At 53.4% G+C, this 23578-nt stretch overlaps 1 protein-coding gene across 5 annotated transcripts in view; it reads left to right on the top strand.

The window, feature by feature from the left end:
- The window catches only part of GAK (cyclin G associated kinase), a 55921-nt gene that overhangs the window by 6359 nt on the left and 25984 nt on the right, over positions 1-23578 (top strand). For 3 of the 5 annotated variants that reach the window (XM_059378914.1, XM_059378907.1, XM_059378924.1), the window contains 9 exons: positions 5614-5675; positions 6371-6430; positions 7327-7441; positions 10667-10809; positions 14348-14473; positions 18069-18158; positions 19576-19711; positions 20033-20145; positions 21891-21981. In XM_059378914.1, coding sequence (XP_059234897.1) covers positions 5614-5675; positions 6371-6430; positions 7327-7441; positions 10667-10809; positions 14348-14473; positions 18069-18158; positions 19576-19711; positions 20033-20145; positions 21891-21981 — 936 coding nt within the window. Of the gene's footprint in view, positions 1-5613; positions 5676-6370; positions 6431-6960; positions 7099-7292; positions 7442-10666; positions 10810-14347; positions 14474-18068; positions 18159-19575; positions 19712-20032; positions 20146-21890; positions 21982-23578 lie in introns of those variants that run through there. The other 2 variants (XM_059378938.1, XM_059378931.1) reach the window with 2 other exon arrangements.

The following is a 23578-nucleotide window of genomic DNA, read 5'->3' as shown; positions in this document are numbered from 1 at the left end:
GGATCGGTGCCCAGGACTGCAGGTTTAGTTCTAGGAAACCACCAGTCTATTCTTCAGAGTGGCTGTGCCATTTCCCATTTCTCACCAGCAGTGGCTGAGTGTCTTGTGCTTCTCAGGCTCCCATAAAAAATGCCACAGACTGGGGCATAAACAACAGGAATTTCTTTTTCCGCCCTGGAGGCTCCTCATCCCAGAGCCAATTGCCGGCAGTGGTGGTTCCTGGTGAGGCCTCTCCCTGCAGCTGGCAGGTGGTGTTGTCTCTGTCCCAGAGGGGAGAGAGACCGCAGTCCTATCGAGTCAGAGCCCCACTATGAACACCTGATTTCTGTAACTGCCTCCCTAAACCCCCCGTGTGCTCATACAGTCACACTGAGAGAGCTCAGTTTGTGGAGTCTGTGCCCACGCAGCTGAGCTCTTAACCAAGAGTGACCCAGTGTCCCTGGTCCTTGCCAGCACTTTTGTGAAGTGTTTTTATTTTTTATTTTATTATTTTTTTAAAGGTTTTGTTTTTATTTATTTGCCAAACAGATCACAAGTAGGCAGAGAGGCAGGCAGAGAGAAAGGAGGAAGCAGGCTCCCTGCTGAGCAGAGAGCCCAATGCGGGACTTGATCCCAAGACCCTGGGATCATGACCCGCGCCAAAAGCAGAGGTTTAACCCACTGAGCCACCCAGGTGCCCCTGTGCAGCATTTTTATTTGATCATTCTAGCAGGTGTATAGGGATCCTGTATTGTGGCTTCAGTCTGTACATCTCTGGAGGCTGACCACACATCTTTGTGGGCAGTATGTCTCTGCCTGTCATGTTGTTTGCCTGTTTTAGAATTGAGTTTTCAATTATCACTGAGTTTTGAGAGTCCTTTATGTATTCTGGAGAGAAGTTCTCCATCAGACATGTGGTTTGCAAGAATTTTCTCTTTGTCAGCAGCTTGTCTTTTCATCTTAAACAGGGTTGTCTGCAGACCCACAGTTTTAATTTGATGAGGTCACATTATCAGCTCTTCCTCATGTGACTTCTGCTTTTACTGTCACATCTGGGAGCCCTTATGCCCAGCTCTGGATTTTGAGGGTTTTTCTCCTACGTTTTGTCTAGGAGTTTTCTGCATTTACATTTGTACCTTCTTGAATTGATTGTCATAGAAAGCATAAAGTTTAGATCAAAGTTGCTTTTTTTTTTTTTAAGATTTTATTTATTTATTTGACAGACAGAGATCACAAGTAGACAGAGAGGCAGGCAGAGAGAGAGGAGGAAGAAGCAGGCTCCCTGCTGAGCAGAGAGCCCCATGCGGGGCTCGATCCCAGGACCCTGGGATTGTGACCTGAGCTGAAGGCAGAGGCTTTAACCCACTGAGCCACCCAGGCTTTTGTTTTGGTTTTTTGCACTGGTCATTGCACATGCTTCCACCAAGTTGATTTTGTGCCATTGTGAACCATCACTTGGCACATTTACATGACTGTTTTGGGACTTTTCAGTTTTGTTGCATTGGGAGCTTTGAATTTGTTCCTCCCCAGCACCACACAGTCTTGGTTAATGCAGCTACAGAACAGGTCCTGAAATTGGGAATTCTCTTTTAGGAAAAATTTCAAAAACAAAGAAAAGTAGAGTAATAGAACAAATATCTGTGTTCTTACTATCCAGAATTAATGGACGTTGATTTTTCAAAGATCATTTTTGATTCCAGACCTTTTACAAAGTAATTAACCATCACAGACACTGTGAGTGGCTCTGTTGACCTTCGGTACCCTGACTGTGTCTCCCTCTCCTCAGAGGCACCACCACCGTGGACTTCCTGTTTGTTGTCTTTACTTTCTCTACAAGCGTGTGTCCAACGGCGGTACGTAACGCTGCTGCCGGGACATTGAATGTTCCAAAGGTAATGTGTTTCAACATTGGAAGATGCTTTTCACTTAGGGTTTTGTTGTCCTGATCTGTGATTGCCCACTGTGTGTCAGATGCTGTTCTGGGTGCCAGTGGGAGAGCAGTAAACAAATCTCCAAATGGAACATGTGGCACAGCATCAGGAGTCAGAAAGCATTAGGAAGAGGGAACAAAATTGGCTGTAGGTGGTTGGAGCGGGGAAGGCCCCCAGGGAGGAGTGCAGAGCAGAGCCTGAGTGTGTGTGTGTGTGTGTGTGTGTGTGTGTGTGGCCAGTGACCAGGGCCAGGGTGCCCAGGTGGGATTGCAGGGCTCCAGGGGAAGGCCCTGTGAATAGGCTAGGGGGAGCATCCCGAGAACCTTGTAGTCTTGCTGAGGCTCCTCTTTGGTTCTAGAGGTTTTTGGTCAAGCCCTTGGAACTGTCTGCCTATAGTCATGTTGTCTGTAAATAACAGATTTAGCTCTTCCTTTCTGATCTTTATGCTGTTTGTCTGTCTGTCTAGCTTTTTGGTGCTGGTGACAGTCTGCAGTGGGAGGTATCACAGTGCTCCACAGACAGACCTGCCTTGGTCCCGAGATCAGAAAGCACCATTAGGGCTCCCATTAGCTGCAGGGTTTTGTAGTTACCACTTGTCAGATTGAAGACATTCCCTCTCTTTGCCGAGAATGTTTTATGTTACTATTTTGAAAAGTTAGGGGCACCTGGGTGGCTCAGTCGGTGAAGCATCTGCTTCGGCTCAGGTCATGATCCCAGAGTCCCACATCAGGCTCCTTGCTCAGCAGGGAGACTGGTTCCTCTCCCTCTGTCTCCCGGCTTGTGCTCACACTTCTGTCAAATAAATTCGTAAAATAAAATCTTTTAAAAAAGAGTCATGAGTGTTTTTGCATGTTGACAGATGCTTTCCATGTGTCTGTTGAGTGACAGATGAGTTCCGTGTGTCTGAGGAGTCTGCCTTCCCTGTCCTTTGTGTCCTTTGCCACAGGAACTGTTTTTTGGTGTCAAACCACTGTTGGTCATAGAATGTTGTTCTTGCTGGGTGTTGCCCGACTCGCTCTGCTGGTATTTTCCTGATGGTTCTGACATCTGTGTTAACAAGTACTTTCTCGTTACCGTGATTGTGTCTGTGGCCTCACATGATGGGTTGGCATCTATTTTCTCCTGTCACTTAGGAAGGACTTTGTGCAAGATTGCTGTGCTGGTTCTTTCTTAAATGTTTCAGAGAATTCACCAGTGAATCCATCTGTTTTCTATTTTTGTTACACAGATTTTCACTTATTTCCTTTCATCTGTTTTCTTATATGGACTTGTTTTATTTTTTTTAGCAGGTCTGTTGAGATAAAAATGAGACACGATGTGCACATGTAGGTGTCAGACACATTAAACGTGTCCAGTATGTATACACCTGTGTGCACATCGCTGTACCCAAGGCAGTGAACACATCCCTCACCTCCACAGTGTCTGTCCTTCCCCATTACACACCTTTCCTTCCTGCACCCTCCTCCCCTGGGCAGTCCCGATGTGCTTTCTGTTGCTGCAGATGAGTTAGTACTTTGTACAGTTCTCTGTAAGGGAGATCATGTGTCCCCTCTGCCTCCATGTTGCTGTGGGAACAGTAGTCCGTCCTGGTTATTGCTGGGTCGTGTTCTATGGAGGGACGGTTGGTTTGTCTGTTCACCGCTAATGGGGACATAGTTCGGGCAGTTACACATGAAGCTGCTGGGACCCTGTGTGTACAAGTCATTGTGTGGATGTGGCCTCCATTTTTCGTAGGTAAATGCCCAGCGGCGTGATGACAGACAGGGCTGTTGAGCTAGCTTACCTTTACCCATGGAAGAAACTACCAAGCTGTGTTCCCATAAGCAGGGTAGAAGCCTCACTACTAGGATGTGGGTGGACCCACATCCTAGTAACACTGAGTATGATCTGTTTAAAACACTGAGGCCTTCTAATTAGACGCACACAGGTGTGTTTCCCTAAAGTGTGTGTTTCCCTAATGGGTGATGGCGTTGAGCATCTTTTCATGTGCTACTCACCACTCATGTATCTTTGGTGAACTTTTTACATAGTCCACCCATTCAAAATTTTGTTACTCCGTTTTGGATTTTCTTTATATTTTCTAGATGGAGTCCTTTATTGGGCCTGTGATTGAAAGTGCAGCTAGGCCACCTGTGTGACTCAGTCTGTTAAGCATCTGACTTCTCACTCTCTCAAGTGGTGTATCTAAAAAACCAGAAGTTCTTTACTTTGATGAAGTCTGCTTGTCATTGTTCTCATTTGTGGATCATACTTCCATTCTTAAGTCTAAGAAATCTCTAGGGCATATAGAAATATTGTTTTGAGAGCGTGCTCATGGTCCTGCCTGGGGGTAGATGGGGGAGGATGGTGCAGAGGCAGAGGGAGAGAGAATCTTAAGCAGGCTCCATGCAGAGCACTACCTGGGGCTTGATCTCACGACCCTGAGATCATGACCTGAGTGGAAATCAAGAGTTAGACACTCAACCTACTGAGCTATCCAGGCGCCCCTGAAATACAGTTGATTTTTGAATTGTGCATATAACCCATGATTACCCTAAACTCCTTTATTAGTTATAGTAGCTTTTTGGGGGGATAGATGTCACAATATTATCAACACAATCATTTTGTGTGCAAAGAAAACCATTTTCACTTCTTTCTTTTCCATCTGGATGCCTTTTATCTCTCTTCTTGCCTGATGGCACTGGCCAGGCTTCCAGTGCGATATTGAGTGGCAGTGGTGAGAGCACCTGTCCTCACCCTGTTCCTGCTGTGAGGAGAAGCATGGGGTCTCCTACCACTGGCATGAGGCTGCCGGTGAGTCTCTTGTAGACACCTGTTGTCAGGTTAGCGAGCGGCCTCATGTTCCTAGTCTACTGAGAGGTCTTCATTTCAAGATGTAATTTTCCACCGTGCAAAACTAGTAAAAGCTAAGCAAGTTAATTCTGAAAACAAGAGAATTACATTATTTTCAAATATTTAACCAGCTCTATTCAGTCATGATATATGATGTTTTGTATATATTGTTTGGTTTGTTATGCCGACATTTTATTGTACTCAGAATTAAGAATTTGTGAAGGGGGAGCCTGTGTAGTTCAGTTTAGGCAGCTGCCTTTGGCTCAGGTCATGATCCCAGGGTTCTGGGATCGAGTCCCAATGGGGCTCCCTGCTCAGCAGAGAGCCTACTTCTCCCTCTCCCCTCTGCTCCTGCCTGTGTTCCCTCTCTGGTTGTCTCTCTGTCAAATAAATAAGTAAAATATTAAAAAAAGAATTTGTGAAGAATTCTTTATATTTATGTAGGGTACTAGATGTACTTGAAAGTTTTGGGGGGCTTTGGGCACTGCTAGCCTCTTTTATTCTAGATGCTGGTGATTTGTCCTCTCTTCTCTTTCTTGCTCTTGCTCCCTCTGTGATCAGTCTGTCTAGAATTTATCAGTTTCATTTTCTTGTTTTCAGAGAATTTTGGCTTTCAGAGGCTCTGGTATTACTGATTTTCTCCATTCTTTTCCTCATTGATCTCTGTTCCTACATTGGTTTCCTTCCTGTCTCTGAAGCAGGATATTTAAAAGGCAGGATCATATCAATTAGGGCCATTATGTTTGTGGAAAACAAAATTGCCTGCCACAAGTCCAGTTTGTGTTTCACTACTTAATGAAGATATTTGTAAAGCTTACTATCAAATAAAGTCATAGCACTGAACTGATATGTCTGTCTTTCTAATTTTCAGGAGGGTTTGCATTTGTATATGAAGCTCAAGACCTGGGAAGTGGCAGAGAGTATGCCTTAAAGGTAATAAAGGATGACATTTATGTGGATTTTTGGATCACTTTAAGGAAATCTCTAAGTGGCACTGTTTCCAGAGATTTATTCCCATTATGTAGTATATGTTTCTTTTTTACAGTCTGTCCATTTGTTCCTTCTGAGGGGAAGCCGTCAGCAGCTCTAGAGGACTCAGAGCTGTGGCTTCCAACTTTGGGCACAGGGTGACCTCAAGGCCAAGTCCCAAAATGAGGGGTCCACAGATAGCGGGGTTTTGAAAGCCACTGGTGTGAAATGTGTGTGCATAGCTTGTGTGAACACAGGGATTATGGGGTGGGGGAGCCCCTTGGGGTGCACAGCGGGCCTCACAGAGTTGAGGGGTGTATGTGGGGTTTGTGGGCTGCTGTTGAGGCGTGACTGACTTTGGAGATCGGGAGCGTAGGCCCACATCTCTGTGAATGTCTTCTCCCATTTTCCTTGGTTGTTTCACTTTGCTCTAGCCTATTTGGAGAAAAGCCTCCTATTTTTAGTTTTTGTTGTGTCCTCGGATCGTAAAGGACCATGTTCAGGGGTCTCTAACCTTCTGTCAGGTTTTTACACAGGCCAGATATTAAATATGGGTAAGCAGGTTGTGCTTGTAGGTGGCACTGTGTTTCTTCTCTTGGGTGTAGACTAGAAAGATAAACACTCCTTAATCTCTTCTTGTTTGTTATTTCCTGATACAGAGATTACTGTCTAATGAAGAGGAAAAGAACAGAGCCATCATCCAGGAAGTGTGTTTCATGGTATCCTTTTCCTGGGACTGCACGCACACGCGGGCACCTAGGGAGGCCTGCTTCATGCTGTGGGTGCTGGCTGCTGCAAGGCTGCTCTGGTGCCCTTCGGAGTGTACTAAAATTGGCCTTCTGCTTTCACTGGACCTGTCTGTGGGGTGTTCTCAGTAGACGGGAGTTTTCTGCCTTGCTCCTCACTCCCAGGGTAATAGCAGGAGGCTCTGTAGCTTTGGGCATGGAAGTGTTCCGACCCAAGAGGTCTCTGTGCCCACAGAGGGACGATTCCCTACCCTCTACTCCATAAGGAACCTGACGTGGCCCATGGCGCCCAGCCACCAGCTGCACTCCGGCGATCGCCAGGGCCCTTGCGAGGCCTGGTTCCTCTGGACCTCCCATGTCCCTTCTAGCCGCCCACCCTGCCCTGAGCACGGACGCTGGACGTGTGGGGCTTTTCTTGCTGGTTCTCCACTCTGGCACACGTTCTCCCTCTGCGGGGGTCTTGGCCTCTGCTGTCAGAATGTGTTCTCTTTTCTCTCTCGAAGCTCTGTCACCGTGAGCCCGCTGGCTGCCTGAGCCACGGGTCCTCGCCTTGCAGAGACTGGGTGGATTCCTTCAGTGCTCGTGGCCTCCCACATGCTGCCCGTACCCTCTGCCTGCTGTCCTGCCTGGCCTGTGGTCAGGTGTGTGCTGCCAGCATGGCGGAGGTCTTCATCCCGCCTCCCCCCCCACCCCCACCCCACCACCTGCCTTTCTAGTTGCCCCCACTGGCTCTCCATCTTTCTGCCCCAATGTGCTGGGATTGTAAGGTAATTTCATTCAATGTTTTGACTCTAGTGTCTTAATATCGTATGTATATTTGTTTTTAAATGTGCAGACTTACGCATTCTCCTTTAACAAGACACCTGCAGAAAAAACTTTCTGGCCATCCCAATATTGTCCAGTTTTGTTCTGCAGCGTCCGTAGGGAAAGAGGAGTCAGACACTGGGCAGGCTGAGTTCCTGCTGCTCACCGAGCTCTGCAAAGGTAACATTTTGTTAGGGTCAGAACTGCAGGAGTGTCACGGGTTCGAGTACTCAGCTGTAGTAGCAAGGGCGGGCTTGCTGCTGTGGCCCTTGAGGGCACACAACCCAGTGGCATCAGGCACTCCCTGTGTTCTTAGGGGTCGGAGGGACCCAGGGGCCTTCCAGAGAGTTCCAGGGGCAGAGTAGTCATGTGAATATCTGTGGATGGTACCAAGAGAGCAGAGGCGTGGAACGTGCCTGGTCCCTGTGGTAGGGGCTTGGTCTATCTGCTCCACCGAGGATTAGGGCTTACCCACATGGGGAGCCGTCTGCCCTGCTGGAGCTCACAGTCTCTGTGGGTGACTAGAGTGCACATTGTCAGAGAGACGTGGGGCGGGTACAGAGGCTTTGCCAGGAGGGCCTGCAGCCAGAGGCAGGAGCCATCGGGTGATGAGGAGAGTGCATGTGGCCCTCGGTCACCAGGAATGAGTGCTGGGAGAGAGGAAGCCTACGGCCCACAGCCACCCGGCCAAGAGCTGCGTGGACGGGAGGTGTACTCACAGAAGGAGAGGGTGGGGGCCATGAGCCCAGGCACCCAGGAGGAGTCATGCCTAAGCAGGCAGGGGGCAGAAGTGTTGAGCACGAGGTGGGTGGCTGGCAGTGGCAAAGCCAGGGCAAGGAATCCCTCGGTGGTAGGGATCCTTGTCTAAGCACAGGGGAGTGAGGTGCTCCTCCAAATGGGGCTTCCTTTCTGAGAAAGGCCTGCCACCTGAGGCATCTTCTCATGCCCGCACACTTACCTGTTCTCTCTTCAGGGCTCCGCAGGGTCCCTTAGGTCCCCACCACAAGATGTTCCGCCAGCACCCCCTTCATGACGCGTACTTGTCCTTGACCACAAATGCTGGTGCACGGAACTGCCTCATGTCCGGCCTATGAGCCCGGCGAGCCTGTGGACAGGGCTGTCAGGGGCTTGTTGGCGGGGGTGCCATGTAGGGGCCCCAGTGGCATGTATTGGGCAGCACGTGTGAGGCTGCACATGGCTTCCCATCTGCCCCGGGGGCTCTGCTGCTGATGCTGCACATGCCTCGCCCCACTTTCCACAGCTCAGGTCTCTGGTTCATTTATCATGCCATCCATTCCCCTGTGGGGCACTTAGCATGCTTCTGGATTGCATTCATTCTGGGTTTTCAAAGGCTTTGGGTTCACCGGGGCCCCAGGGTTGGGGCCTAGCAGTGGTAGCTCACAGCACTTGCACTGTGGGGCGGCATGGTGCTCTGTGTGGAGCAGATCCACCAAGCACACCCCTCAGGCTGGCGCTGGCCTGGGATTGCTTGTCTGGGAGCAGCACAAGATGCTCGGGGTGCTTGCAGGGCAGGTGCTGAGGGGCATGGGGGTAGAGGGTGGAGGGAATCTTAGGGAGGGATGTAGACGCCAGTCCCACTGAAGGAGGGCCTGGATGTGTGCACACAGTCCCCCACCCTTCCCTGGCCCTTATCCCCCAATCTTGCCCTCCACCATGCCCTCTCCAGGAACACTGCCACTGTTAGGATTGTTACTTTTAAAAAGCTTGCTCTTAATTCTCAGTGGACACCAGAGGCCACTGAAGCACTGGTATTGTGATGCCCCTGCCATGGCCTGGTTCATTCCCATTACCCCAGGCAGCATGGCCGTCCATGTGTTACCCCTGCTCTGGACCCGTCAGCAATGCCTTGTGGGGCCTGTGCCTTGCCTGCATCAGGGGGAGGAGCAGGTTGTTATTTCCTGAGGGCACCTGTCCCGCCTGAGCGTGGGGTGCAAGGGTGGGATGTAGGCGTGGCTGGGAGAGGGCGACAATGGCTTGATCCGGTGGAGTGAGGGACAGGCGGGCTGGTGGGTAGAGTTGGATGGACCATCAGAGTGAAGACTCCACGGCAGATAGGTCACTGGGGAGGAGTGTGCAGGTCCTGAGCCACCACTCTGCCATCTGCAGAACAGTTAGAATCCACTTCACGTTTGGAAGCCGCGTTCCTTGGCATGGCTGCATGCAGGCATGGGGCTTCAGTGCCTCACCCAGACAAAGCAGACAGACCCCAAGCAAAATCCAAATGGGCTGGGTAGTCCCATGTGTCACATGGGACTGGGTAATCCCCATGTGTCTAGGGAAAGGGTGTGCACATTTCTAGGCTGAGCAGAGATGGCTCCCTCGAAGCTGATGTATGAGCAAGGAGCTGAAGGCAAGGAGAGAGGAAAACCATTCTTTCTGAGAGTACGGCATGTGCAAAGGTCTTGGGGCCTGTGGCTGGAGGGGAGTCTGTTGGGGGGGAGTGGCAGGAGATGAGACCTGTATGGGTGGTAACAACCTTCGTTCTGCATGGAGGGGATGGGTCCCCGTGGTGCAATGTGCCCAGCAGACAGAAGGAGCTGGGACCTGGAGCCAGGAGGGAGCAGTGCAGACCCAGGAGAGGGTGGGCTCTGGAAAGAGGCTCTGGGCAGGGGGCCGGAGGTAGGAACAGGGCTGTAGGGTTAGGGTTAGAGTACTGAGACATGTGGTGTGTAGGCAGCCTGTAGAGGCAGGCACTAGGGGCATGAACGTGGTGTTCCCAGTGGAGAGGTGGCACGTGGTCACAGAGGAAGTCATCACCCTGCCTGTGGCAGAGTTAGCGGGCCCTGTACTGAAGTCTCCTGGCTTCCCTGCTCTGGGTCCGAGGATGGCAGGTCCCTGGGCTAGAGTGACAAGGAAAAGCAGCTGCAGGGAAGCGGCCCCCAGGTGACAGCCCCGAGGGAGGGCAGGGTCTGTGGCCCCCAGCCCCTTGGGCAGGTCTGAGCCCCCAGCACACTTGCCAGGCCACACTCTGTCCGCAGACAGTCTGCACCTTCAGTGACGGATGTGTGGTGACCGAGGTTTACCGCTCACGGGCTTGGAAAGGTAGTGCTCTGAGAGGGTGTCTGTGTCCAGGATCTGTGTGCTTGGAGCTATCATGTTGTGCCTGACCGCGCAAGGCCCAAGGTCCGCCATGAACACCACTTGCACTGTTGGCTGGCACTCATATGCTGCGTGGGTGTCGTTCTCGGGGAGGAGGCTCTGGAACTTCGTTGTATCCTGGTGGTGGTCCCTCCGTGGGGTTTTCTGGATGTGTGGCTTCGGCCTCAGGGCTCCAGGGGTGGCTTCAGCGGGCTGGAGGGGTGGCGGGGGGCCACCCAGCTTGCTGCCAGGCTGGGGGCAGCATTTCTAGCTCTGTGGTGATGTGAATCTGATTGTGTCTTCCAGGGCAGCTGGTGGAATTTTTAAAGAAAATGGAATCTAGAGGGCCGCTCTCGTGCGATACTGTTCTGAAGATCTTCTACCAGACATGCAGAGCGGTACAGCACATGCACAGACAGAAGCCACCCATCATCCATAGAGACCTCAAGGTACTGTGTCCTGCCCGCCTGCAGGCCTGCATCCCTGCCCCTGGTCAGGGTGTCCAGCTGGCTGGCAGTCTGTGATGGCTTTTCCAGAGAAGAGGGATGTAGTAGTTTTAGAACAGGTTTCCGGAAGCTTCTCCATTGAAGCAGGGTTGAGCCCTCTTTCTGTGTCAGCTTTGCAGTGTCCTGGGCCTGGGGCTTTGTGCCTCCTGTGCCCGTCACCTCACCTTCCTGCCCTCCAGCTGACTCTGGGGTGCTCATGGCCGAGGCTCCTTTCCTTCCACCCGCTTGAGTCAGGAGGAGAATTGCTTCCCCTCTGGGTTGTCCGTGCCCTTGCCCCTCAACGATTCGTCCCCAGGCAAAGGCTCTGCAGGATCCCACCCTGGGCTCAGAGGTTGCTTTCCCTTGGGGAACTGTGCTTCTGAGAAGCCCCAGCAGGGTGCCCGCTGTGGGGAGTGGCAGTGTGCCGTGATTTTCCCTTTTCCGGACTGTTAATGAAATGGAGTGGTTTTTTCTGTGTATGGAGTCAGTACTTTCTTCAGGCAACATGTTTTTTCCTTTTTTCTTTCTTGTTTGTTGTCCATCAGGTAGTTTTTGAGTAGCAGGAGTTCCTCTGTTCTTCTGGTGGCCTTTCCACATTGTATGTGCTGCAGGGGCCTTCTCTGGCCTTCTTTTTATTTCCCCTGTTGTGTCTTTGGCGAAGTCCAGACTTGGGGAATCTTGCCGGGCATCCACGCAGCTCCCATCCTAACTCTGCCCACATCTTGAGGGACCAGGTTGTATTTGCTGAAGAACCTTATGATCCCTTAGTATCATCTCTTGTCTGGTCTGTGGCCAGCTCTCCCAGATTTTTCTTCAGGTGTGATATGTCTCTCACCTAGTGGGCCTGGAATGGCCCCCTCTCCTCCTTGGCTCTGGCCCGGGGGGCTCTTCCTGTGCATCCAAGGAGGCACTGGCACCCTGTGTGTGGCGCAGCATCTTTGTTTAGACTTGAACCTTAGACAACCCTGAATTTTTCCTTTTGTTCCTTGAACCTGAGAGGTTCACAGGTGCCCCCCCAACCCTTTATAGAAGACTGGAGTCAGGAATGACTGTCCTGAAGGTGCCTGGGTGGCTGCAGGCCCACATGCCAGCCATCCCTTCCCTGCTGCCTGGAGGGGCCTTCCTCATTCTACTGGATGGCTGGTGGATTTTCATGTGGCTGGTTTGCATATTAATGCATGTGCTGGTGAGCGGGAACTCCAGGAGGGTAAAACTAATAAAGACTCTGTATTGAAGCTGGCCTGCCTCGGACATCCCTTGTCTTCTCAGTGCCCTGTGTTCGCCAGAGGCCCACAGACTCCATGGCTTGTCCGTGGGAGTCGTCGCATGCCACTCTACAGAGGGGCAGGTGTGACATGGGGGATGGCAGAAGCCATGGGGCACGTGTCTTTCTTCCTATCTTGCTTCTTTGCATGACTCCGTCCAACACTGCAGGCCACAGTGTAGCACTGGCGTCTGGCTGTTGGCTCAGCCTTATGGCTCCAAGGTCTGGCCATCTGGTGAGGCCCTCGCTCGGTGTGTGTGTTCTGAGAGCCGGCTCACTTGCTTGACACCTGCTTCCTGAGTTGCTCTTGTCTGTGCTCTGGCTATGGGAGGTGCTTGCACCCTCATGGGATGTTGCCTCCGGCAGCGCATCGAGGCCCCTGTGCCTGTGCTTTGCTGACAACCCTTGGTGTTGGCACACGGTGTGGGTGTGGCTTATGGACTTAAGCTGGATTTTCCTTCCATTAATGAGCATCTTTTCAAGGGTGTTGGGGTTTGGATTTCCTCTTTGGGGAGGAAAAATTTGTGGAAGAATTTGCCTGATTTTCCCCTGAGGTGTCATTTCCTGCTGGCTTTCTTGGAGCCCCGTGTGGTCACACCATAGCTGGCATCATTGCCCTGAGTGGCAGGTGTCTTTGATGGAGTGCTCCTTGTTTCATGGGGAGCTTCTGTGACTTGGTGAGGAGTTGACACCCCCCAGGCATGTTGTCCTGGAGACACCTGGAGTCCACCGTTGCGTGTCAGGGCAGGTCTTCCTCGGTCCATTGTAGGTGGCCGTCCAGGACCTTGCCTGGATGGCTGTCCTGTGCCTGTGTGACTTCACGTGGGCCTGGCGCCCAGCGGATGTCCTATGGGGCTGTCGGTCCTGCTCCCTGTGCTCCTTTGCCTTCTTTAATGGAGCTTCTCGGGGGCCACATAGCTCTTTGGGACTATTTGTATCTCCGTGTGAATTTTTGAATTAGTTTGTCAGGTTCCACCCCAAAACCTTTCCAGAATCTGATTGAAATTGCCTTGACTGTCTCCCAGAGTGTGAGCTTGACAGGCTTTTCCTATAAAAGGCCCGACTTGAAATGTCAACTTTGCATGCTGGCCCTGCTGGATAGTATACCAGGCTGCAGGAGCAGGCTGGCATGGCCATGCAGGTCATGCTGTGGAAGCACCCATGTCACAGAAGGGAAGTTTCCTCAACCACCTAGGTGTGCAGGCCATGCAGAAGCCAGTAGTGGCAAGAGATGATCCTGGCCCATAGACTGGGGCCTGCCTTGGGGCGACCGCAGTGGATATGTGCCTGTCATGTTAAGAATATGGTTCAGTTCCTTGTTGCTTTTAGATTTGAAGAGTTTATCTCAATTATAGTTTACTGAGTAGAGGTGTTTTGTATATCTTTTGTTTGATTTCTTCCTGGGTTTTTTTTTTTTTTTTTAAGATTTTATTTATTTATTTGACAGAGAGAGATCACAGTAGGCAGAGAGGCAGGCAGAGAGAGAGGAGGAAGCAGGCTCCCTGCTGAGCAGAGAGCCCGATGCGGGACTCGATCCCAGGACCCTGAGATCATGACCTGAGCCGAAGGCGGCTTAACCCACTGAGCCACCCAGGCGCCCTCTTCCTGGGTTCTTGATATGTTGGGTGATTTTAATTTTTTTTTTAAAGATTTATTTATTTATTTATTTATTTGACAGACAGAGATCACAAGTAGGCAGAGAGAAGGGGGAAGCAGGCTCCCTGCTGAGTGGAGAGCCCAAGGGGGGGCTCAATCTCAGGACCCTGGGATCATGACCTGAGCCGAAGGCAGAGGCTTAATCCACTGAGCCACCCAGGCACCCCACAGCTTTTTTTTTATTAACTGTATTTTTTTCGTATTGCGGTAAAAGACATGTGGTATTAAACTTGTGGTCTTAACCTTTGTTAAGTTGTGTTCCAGCGGCATGAGGCACATTCATGGTTAAGTAATTTTAAAATGGCATGTTAATTTTTGATGTTCTAACTGTTTTAAACTTTTTTTGTGTATATTATTGATTGGAGTTATCTTTGATTTGCGGTTGATTTAAACTTTTTTCCTTTTATTTTTCTGAGTTATGTGTTTTTAAAAGGTACAGAAAGAAGTTACAAAACTGTGTTTTCCTGTTTGTGGAAGGCTCCTCACTGTGCTCTGGGGAGCCCCGTCCTGTCTCTCTAGCAACCCCCAAGCCGGGGTCTCTGCAGCCTAAGTTCATAAGGAATGTCTTCTGGGATTCTGCAGGTGGAAAATTTGTTGCTCAGTAACCAAGGGACCATCAAGCTCTGTGACTTTGGCAGTGCCACGACTATATCGCATTACCCTGACTACAGCTGGAGCGCCCAGCGGCGGGCCCTTGTAGAGGATGAGGTGAGCGGGCGTGGGGGCTGGGGGAGGCATGGCCTGCGTCCTGGTCTGCTCCACCTGCATCTCCTTCCTGTGACGCTGTGCGCTGTGAAGACAGGCGAGTCACACCCTGGTGTTCACCTCCTAGGCCTGTCTTTGGACTGGGAAACACCGAATTTGAGGGTTATCTCATGTCTCCATCACTTATCTCATCCCAAAAGTGCCTCTTTCGGCTTTTCTTTTTTTTAAAGATTTGTATTTATTTATTTGACAGAGATCACAAGCAGGCAGAGAGGTAGGCAGAGAGAGAGGAGGAAGCAGGCTCTCTGCTGAGCAGAGGGCCCGATGTGGGGCTCGATCCCAGGACCCTGAGATCATGACCTGAGCCGAAGGCAGAGGCTTAACCCACTGAGCCACCCAGGCACCCCACAGGTTTTTTTTTTTTTTAACTGTATTTTTTTCGTATTGTGGTAAAAGACATGTGGTGTAGAACCTGTGGTCTTAACCTTTGTTAAGTTGTGTTCCAGCGGCATGAGGCACATTCATGGTTGCTCGGCTGATGCCACCATCCATTCAAAGAACCTTGTCACCATCCCAAATCCGGCTACTTAAAAAAATATATATTGGTTAAAGTTAAACCTCAGGGACTCCTGCAGGAGACCCCAGAGGGGATTGGTGAGTGTGCCCTGAGCACGCGTGGCTGCAGGGAGGGGCAGGAAGGCTCCATGGTGTGCCCTCATTCAGAAGCCCCGGCACTGCACACTCGTGGCGGCTTCTACTGTGATGAGCAGCTCACAGAAACTGCACACGCGGACAGAACACAGGACACCAGGAGCCACAAGGACTTATGGGGCTGGGGAGGTGCTGAGGCCGCACTCTGCGGGGACATCAAGGCAAGCCTGCTGGGGAAGAGCCTGAGGCAGAGGCCTTGAGCCAGCAAGCCACCCACTCGGCCCGTCAGGACCTGTCCTACCAGAAGCTCACCTGGGGTCAGATCTGCATAGAGCAGCTGTTGCTTCTCCTGGAGTCCATCATTGTCTACTTCGGGCTCAGACTAGGTTGTCAGGGGTCAGAGCACATGTTCCTAGATGTACTGTGCTCATCGAGGGAAGGGGGTCTGTCCTCTCACGCTCCATTACTCAGTTGGGAGATGGGTCCAGTCACCCCAAAGCAGCACGTTCCCACTTCTGTGTGACGATATTTATAAGACAGTTGTTCCCAGCAAAGTGCAAATGTGTGACTGTTCTCAAGCCGCTTGGCAGGGCACAGTGACTCAGAGACGTGGGAAGGGGTCCCTTGGTCCCGTGTAGTGGGGGGTTGGTTTAGTAACCACCTCACGGGCTCTGAGTCCTGCCCCATTCACGGACTTGAGTAGACCCTCAGAAGTGTGCGACCACCCCCTAAGTCTCGTGCACCCCTATTTTGGGTGGTGGTTCCTTCCATCTTCCATCTGCGGGGCAGGGGTGTCTGCTTGCTACAAGTCTCAGCCTGTGTCCCCTCCTGACCCCACTGTGTGCCGCAGCGGCTACACACCCCACCCTGCTATAACAGGAGCCCCCGCCCCTCATGTGCTGACCATTCGTAGGGACTTGGGACTCCCGTTTTTACCCTGGTTCATGGGGAATCCTAAGTTATTTTGGTGCCAAAGTGCCCCAGATTTGCTTCACTCTTGGCCCTGTGTTCTTTGACACTCTCCCATCATTTTGGAGCCCTTGTCTACTTTCTGGAGCAGCAGGATATTCTGATCTCAGCAGGTGCCGATCCCATCTAGCCTGGGCATTTGTGTTCCTCAGAGGAGGGCTGTCACCTTGGAGCGAGGGATGGTGTTACAGACCCCGCTCCAGGTGCGTGGGCACGTGTGTGCAGGCCTACACATGTGTCGTTCTGTTAGAAGTCACACCTCTGAGTCAGCACCTCCACTCTGGCCTGTCCGGTGGGCTCCCTGCCCCACCCCACATTTGGGGGTGTCCCTCTTTCCCAGTGAGTGGCCCAGCATCATCCCTTATGCATCCACTTGTCATTCTGCCGCACGTGCGAGAGTCCCAGTGTTGCTAGAGAAGACAAGTATCCTGGCGAGAATGCCGGCTCCATGTGTGCTTCTTGCATGCCCCCTCCCCCCAGTCTGCACCCCAGACCAAGGGCTTTGGACTCGGTCTCTCTCCTTCCAAGTGCTTTTGTTACTCATTTGAAATACATTTGGGTGTGTCTTTAATTTTTCTTTTTTTTAACTGATAGAGTTGACCTTTTGAGCAGTCACAGGTTTGTAGAACTGAGCTGAGAGCAGGGTGCTCCCCCATCGCCCACACACTTCCCTCTTTGTCCTCCTGCAAGGATGAGCACATGGGTGTGCATCCCCAGGTCCCTGGTCCCCTTGTGCCCCACATGCTCTTCTGGCTTCTGTCTGCTGTTTCTCCTTCATGGTCTCTCCTGGGTCCGTGCACCTGTGTCCCTCAACAGTGAGACCCTGTGCCCTTTGGCCAGAACCTTGTGCTCACTGTCAGGCTGTATCTGATGTCCTACTCTCTGCAGACTTAGAGACAGCAGCACACTGAGAAGCCCCTGTGTGGGTTCTCATGATGTGGGTGTCTCTGGAGGTGAGCCTGGACGCACAGTGGCTGGGTCTGTGACTAAATCCAAATGTTGAAATCGGGGTTTTAATGGAAGCTTATCAGACAGCATGCCAGCGCAGAACTGTAAGTGTGCCACTGGGTGACGTGTCCTGTGTGGGTGCCCCTGTCACCCCTCATCTAGACTGGATGGTGCCTCCAGCTTCGCCTGCCTCGTGGTGTTCTGAGTGAATCCTGCCTGAGTGTAGGAGTGTGGTTTTCAGGAATGGCCTGCTCGAGGCCCTCAGCTGCTTTGATCATGTTCTCGTTTATCCCTGAGGAGTTGCAGGAGTTACAGGCCATGTGCATGGCCCCATATTGGCCACGGGGCTCAAGTGCCCTCAACCCACCTGAGGCCGGCCTCTGCAGGGCCTTGCTCTTGAGGAGCAGACTTGAGGGCGGAAAGCAGTTTACCAGCCTTTCTGTGTATCTGCGGAGGTCTTGGAGTCTGCGGCCTTGTGGTTGGTGTTTGTGCGTACTGTGCACTGAGACCCTGTCCTCGCCGGATGTGTGGGCCTCCGCTGTGCTGTGCCGCCAGCCTCCCTCTCATTCATCCCACGTCCCACCCTGTGTACTTGGGTCTCAACGTTCCTGACGTAAACACCTGGCCAACTGGGTGGATTTGGTTTAGTTCTCTCTCCCATTAGAGAAAGTGCTTCCATAAGAACGTGTCAGAAAGCTTCTTTTGGGATAGCACTTCCTCTCGCAGACATATATATGTGACCCAACCCACGGCCCTGGACCAGACTCCCCACGGGCCAGGCGGCTGGGACACCCACAGTGAAGGCTTGGTGTGGCCGCTCCAGCGAGCACCAAGGCGCCACAGAGCAGGCGGCAGCGGGGGTGAGGAGAGAGGCAAGCGGCCAGCCGTTGCAGTGGAGCACAGTGGTGTGTCAGGAATGTCGTTCGCGGACGTCCTGCAGTGTGTTCTGGAAGGCGTCACAGCAGCCATGCAGAGTAAGGAGCCGACCTCGCATATGGCCTTTTCTCTGAAGCGTATGTGTCTGTTTCAGATCACCAGGAACACCACACCCATGTATAGGACGCCGGAGATGGTGGACTTGTACTCGAACTTCCCAATTGGCGAGAAGCAGGACATCTGGGTGAGGCTGCGCTGCGGTGGTGCCTGGGCCACCCTACCTGTGGGTGCGCAGGGGGCCCTCGGGCACAGAGTCCAGCCTGCTGTTCTGCTTGTGTTCTTGCCGGTGTCCCTTTTTCCTTAGTTTTTTTCTCCCGTTGCTTTCATAAGAGTCACTTGTGAGTGCTGTCAGCAGAGACACACTGAGTAAAGTTGGGAGGGGTGTCCGCGTGAAGCGGCATCCCACAGGGCCCTCTGGGATGCTGTGTCTGGGACATTGCTCCTGTGGCAGATCTGTTGCTTACAGGCTGGGACCTGAAGCCTCCGGATGCAAGGACATCTGCTGTCCTGGCCAGAGCCTCTTTGGAGAGGCCGTTCATGCCACTGGACTGGCCATCCCAGTCGGAGTGCTAGGCCAGTCGGGCACTGGCAAGAGTCAGTGCCAGGCCCTGATGCCTAGGTGAACCTGCTCCCTTCACCTTTCTGAAACCCTGTGGCAGTACCTTCATGGCAGGGGCATTATGCCTGACTGTGTCCCTCCTGGGGTCCAGCATCAGGGTGCAGAACTTGGGGAGTGCTGCCCTGAGTGGCCTGGGGCTGCCCCGCCTTACCTCTCTAAGACCAGGGACAGCAGCACCTCAGGCCCAGGCTGCCCCTGAGGGCTCAGAGTTTGGGCCCTGCTGTGGATGTGAGCATCTGCACCGAGTGGTGCTGAGAGCCCTTGAAGCATGGGAGTCGGTAGGATGTGTGTGAGAGCTGTTTCTCATGATAGCGCCAGCCCATGGTGTCCTCTTTCCAAACGGTGTTGGTCCCAGACAGGTGCCCTCGGCATGTCTGGACTAGAGGACTCGCCCGTGTGCACACGGAGCTGGACAGGGAAACGGCGTGGATGCTGAGGGCTTGGCCTCTCCTGTGCTTCAGAGCGCGGCTTGTTCTCAGTGAGAGCAGGATGTGTGTGGGGGCTGTGCTGCCCCATTGGTCCGCCGCCTCCCTGTCATCCGTTGCTCCAGGGAGAAGCAGCAGGAGGAAGGGACAGGCAACACGGCCCCGCACATTTGCTTCCTGTGTTCCTGCTGCTGTAGCTCGTGCACTTGTACAGCCAGTCCTTCCCGCAGCTGCCCTGCCAGCCCCAGATGCTGGCGTGTAGGACTTTCCGTTTCGATGTGAAAATAAGACATGGTTATTTGTTCACGACTCAGAACTTGGTAGTTCCCACCTGAGGAGGGTGGAAAGGGGGCTGCGGCCGCCCGTAACTCAGATCAGAGTGTGGCTCCATCTTCCACAGGTTAGCTGGGTCTTGACTGTCCTGGGCGGTGGATCCAGACCCCAGAACAGGCTGTACCCCCTCCCCAACACCCCCACCACCTGTGCACCCCTCCCCTCTACCCTGCCCCCCTCCACCCCCACCACCTGCTCACCCCTCACCTCCCCTCTCCCCACAGGCCCTGGGCTGCATCTTGTATTTGCTGTGCTTCCGGCAGCATCCTTTTGAGGATGGAGCAAAACTTCGAATAGTCAATGGGAAGTTCTCAATTCCCCCTAATGACACCCGGTATTCCGTCTTCCACGACCTCATCCGTAAGTCCCACAGGCAGGGACCTTGAGGGACACACCTTCTGTCACTTCTCAGGCCTGTCTGTCCCCTGTCTCTCGCGGCTATGTCGTGGCCCCCCTGATGGGGGCTTTTCCCCAGGCTCATCCCCCTTGTGAATTCTCGGTGCTTTGAATGGTCCATTCTGGTAACTTTGTGCCATTTTGGGGCTTTCTGTCTGTGTTCTAGTTCGCTCACTCATGAAATTTGGTGTGAGTGAACCAAGGGGCTTCCAGAGTCCGTGACCTCGGGGAGAGCAAACACTGCTGTCCTCAGCCCTGGCCCGAGCCCCCTTGCCTGTGCCCTAGGTGCCACACTGAAGGTCAACCCCGAGGAGCGGCTCTCCATCACAGAACTGGTCAACCAGCTGCAAGAGATTGCGGCAGCCAGGAACGTCAACCCCAAGTCTCCCATCACTGAGGTAGGGGCCTTGCCAGGTGTGGCCTGTGATGCTGTGGTCCAGATGGTCTTGTGAGTGGCCCCGTCTGCTCTGGGGCAGGAGACATGGCTCCTGATCGGGCTCAGGAGTGTTGGGGAGCTTCCGCAGCCTGGGGTGATCTGAGTTCCCTGAGGGAGCTTTGTACCTGATGAGAGGTGGGCTGCTCTGTGGGGTCACAGGGATGGGGGCAGCAAACTGTGGGATGCTGGGGGTTGATGCCCAGCCTGTATCTCATGGGCTTGTTCCCAGACCTGGGGGCCCAGGTAGGAGGTAGAAACGAGGACCTGCCTTGTCAGGGAGGGTCATCACACTGGGCTGAGGAAGATGAAGCCAGTGGGTCCACTTTAGAGAGAACCCCTCATGCGCGCCCCCCCCCCCACCGAAGATGTGTGCTCCCCCAAGAGTTGGCAGAGGGTTGGCTGGTGGTGTGGGGAGCTGGCCTCCGTGTGCACCCCTGGGACCTCACCACAGGCTGGACAGAGGTGCTGCTGGACAGACACAGCCCCTGGTGGGTGGGCCGCTGCACATCTTCTGATCTCAGTGCTTCTGGGACCTGGGATCTGCTTGTGCAAACATTGAACCCCTTTTGGAGGGTTCTTCTCTGGGCCATGCGGGCCTGGTCATGCAATGAGCCAGTCTTCCCCATGATAAGGCAGCCTGCCACAGTGCAACAGACAGAGCTCCCCCAAGACTGAGAACAGGAGCAGAGTCTGAAACCCAGGAGGAGGGCTGTAGGCAGAGGTGCACCGTGTCATTAAGTAGGGGGTGTGGAAACAGAATTTTGAAAAACCATGTAGCATCCGCACGTTCTTCATGACACTGCCTCAGCAATACTGAGCAGCATTCATTAGGGTTTACAAGGTGTCATGGGAAGTGGAGGGTCCCGGTAGGGGACTTTCTGTTTCTTCCAGAGATCAGTGAAGCAGATAGAGATTCGGCGAGGAGAAGACCTGGCCCGTCTGACAGGCGTGGGCTGCCTCACACTTGGTGGGCGTGTGCATGGTGTGTAGGGGGTCTGTAGGGGATCAGCATTGACAACCTACCAGGTGACAGAGAAAGACATTTTGTCACACTCAGGAGAAGTGATGGCAAATATATCTTATTTCTTGAGCTTGCTGTAGTAAAGCTTGATCTTGGTAATATCTTGTAAAACCCCACCAGAAATTCTGAAGTGTGCTGCCAAGTACTTGTGAATAAGTGTGGAAGCTGAGGGGGGCTGAGGATTGCCCCCAGTGGGGCTTTGGGGCCTGTCCCATGGTCACATGGTTGGGCTGTGCACCTTGCTCCGAGCATCCAGCGGGCTTGGGGTCAAAGCCCCAGCCAGCACTGGCATTGGGCTTTGCTCGTGACAGACACAGCCCCCCACCCTCCTTCTGTGGCAGCCACACTGCTGATGGAGGCCACAGGTGTGTCATCCCAAGGGTCTGCCATCCCATGTCACCGCAGAGCCTGGCCTGTGGTGGGCAAGCGGGGAGCACCTGCAGAGTGGGGCAGACTCTCAGCTGCTCCCTCCGTGTTCTGAGGTGCGTGTGTAGCCCCCTTTGTCTGTGTGGTCTTTGGTTCAAGTGTGCTGCTCAGAGTTGGGAGGTCCTCCCCTTGGCTGTTCAGCACATCAGGGAGAGTTGGGTGGACGTGGTAGCAGACGTACCTGGGGCTCACAGGTGCCCCCATCCATGAGGTTTGCTGCATCTGGGAAGGTTGACTGTTTGCACTTTGAATCACTGCAGCTCCTCGAGCAGAATGGAGGCTATGGAAATGCTGTCCCCTCCCGAGGGCCACCCCTTCCTGGGGGCTCCAGCAGTAGTGGTTACAGCGGAGGTGAGTAACCCCTGCCTCGTGCCCACCATTTGGCCTCTGGGGTTACCGCGTCCCTACTATACATAGGGCACCCAGATCCTGCTCTCTCAGGGCTTTTGGCCTGACAGCAGGAGATGGGCTACACGTTTGGGGTCCCCAGGATTCTCTTCAGGCTTGGATTGTCTCGGACTGCCAGAACTCAATGGAACTGACACACTGACGGTCCAGGGAGCTGGGGAAGAACGTGAGTGTCCTCTCTCTTTGCCGTCAGGACAGCACTGGTTCTCTGCAGCATGGAAGGACAGCTGTGGGTGGCCACACAGGCATCGCCACCCATTGTGTGGCTGGCTCAGTTTCCAGCCCTGTGGAGGCCTGTGGCTCCTCTGTCAGTCACTTGTTGGTGTGGCCCATGGCCCAGGTGGATGAGGGCACACCTCGAAGGGTAACGAGCAGGAGGGAAGCCCATTAGGAGGAGAGTATGTGGGGAATAGGACAGCCATAGTGGGAGCCGTGGGACTGGAGGGGGCCGGAGGGCTCCAAGTGGGGGCTTTGGCTGGGAGGCGTAGACACAGCTCTGGTGGGAGGAGAGGCAGGGCCAGTTGTTTTCCTTACAACTCTGCTCACGTTTGGTGAACGAGCCATGCTCTCCTTGGCCTGAGCTCTGTGTGGCCATGCCTGGGAAAGTTCTGGGAGGCTGTGCCAGGATGTGCCCCATTGCTCATCCCCCAGCTCTCAGTGTTTGGGCTGTGGAAGCCAGTTCCTGGCTCCTTCAGCTCTCCCATGCCCTGGACACTGTGTCCATGCCCTGTGAGCCCGGGACGCCTCCCTGAACGTCCCATGTGTGGGACTGCCTTAGCTGCCATGGAGGGAGGTTCTCAGGGCACCAAGATAAGAGCCTTCCCCACACCTGTTTGCTGCACACGGAGGGGTGCTGGTACCTGGCCAGGGCTGGGCTGCAGACTGCCTGGTGAAGGGCCAGTGTAAACGTGGGCCATGTTGGCCACATCTCGGGGTCAGTCCCTACGGTCTGAGAGCTGCCGGCACCTTGTCTCAGTGGGGACCAGGCCATCTGGCAGCTAGTGCTGCCATGTCAGTCATAGGCTGCTGGGGATAGAGGGTGGAGGTCCTGGCAGATGACCCTCACAGCCCACATGCCGCCTGGTCATGCTGATCTCCTTTCAAGCCAACTTCTTCCACCAGAACCCCCTTTGACAACCTTGGGGACCCTGCATCTGTAGCTACTCTGTTCACGGCCCAGCAGCTATGTCTGCAGGTGCCTGTTTACAGTCTGGCTCCATCCTGGCTGCCCTGCCTCTGCAAATGATCGATTTCTGCCCCAGGTGTTTACAAGGGCCAGCCGTGTGGCCTTCCTGGGACTGGCTTGGAGCCAAGCAGGCCTCCCGGCTGCATGGCCTGCTCTGTGTTCTCCCAGCATATTCTTCCCCACCCTTCCCTCCTCCAAGTGTCTGCGGCTTCCATGTCCCCTGACTTGTGCCCCTGCCTCTGAGCTGGAGGCTGCCTCCCTTTTGTTGGTTCCCTCAGCATGAGTTAGTGTGATGGGGGCCTTCCAGCTGGTGTCCAGTACATGCTACAAGTGGGTTGGGGGGACGTCATGGAG

This window comes from Mustela nigripes, chromosome 1 (genome assembly GCF_022355385.1).
Source record: "Mustela nigripes isolate SB6536 chromosome 1, MUSNIG.SB6536, whole genome shotgun sequence".
In the NCBI taxonomy this organism is placed as follows: Eukaryota; Metazoa; Chordata; class Mammalia; order Carnivora; family Mustelidae; genus Mustela; species Mustela nigripes.
This window is presented reverse-complemented; position numbering and strand designations above follow the sequence as displayed.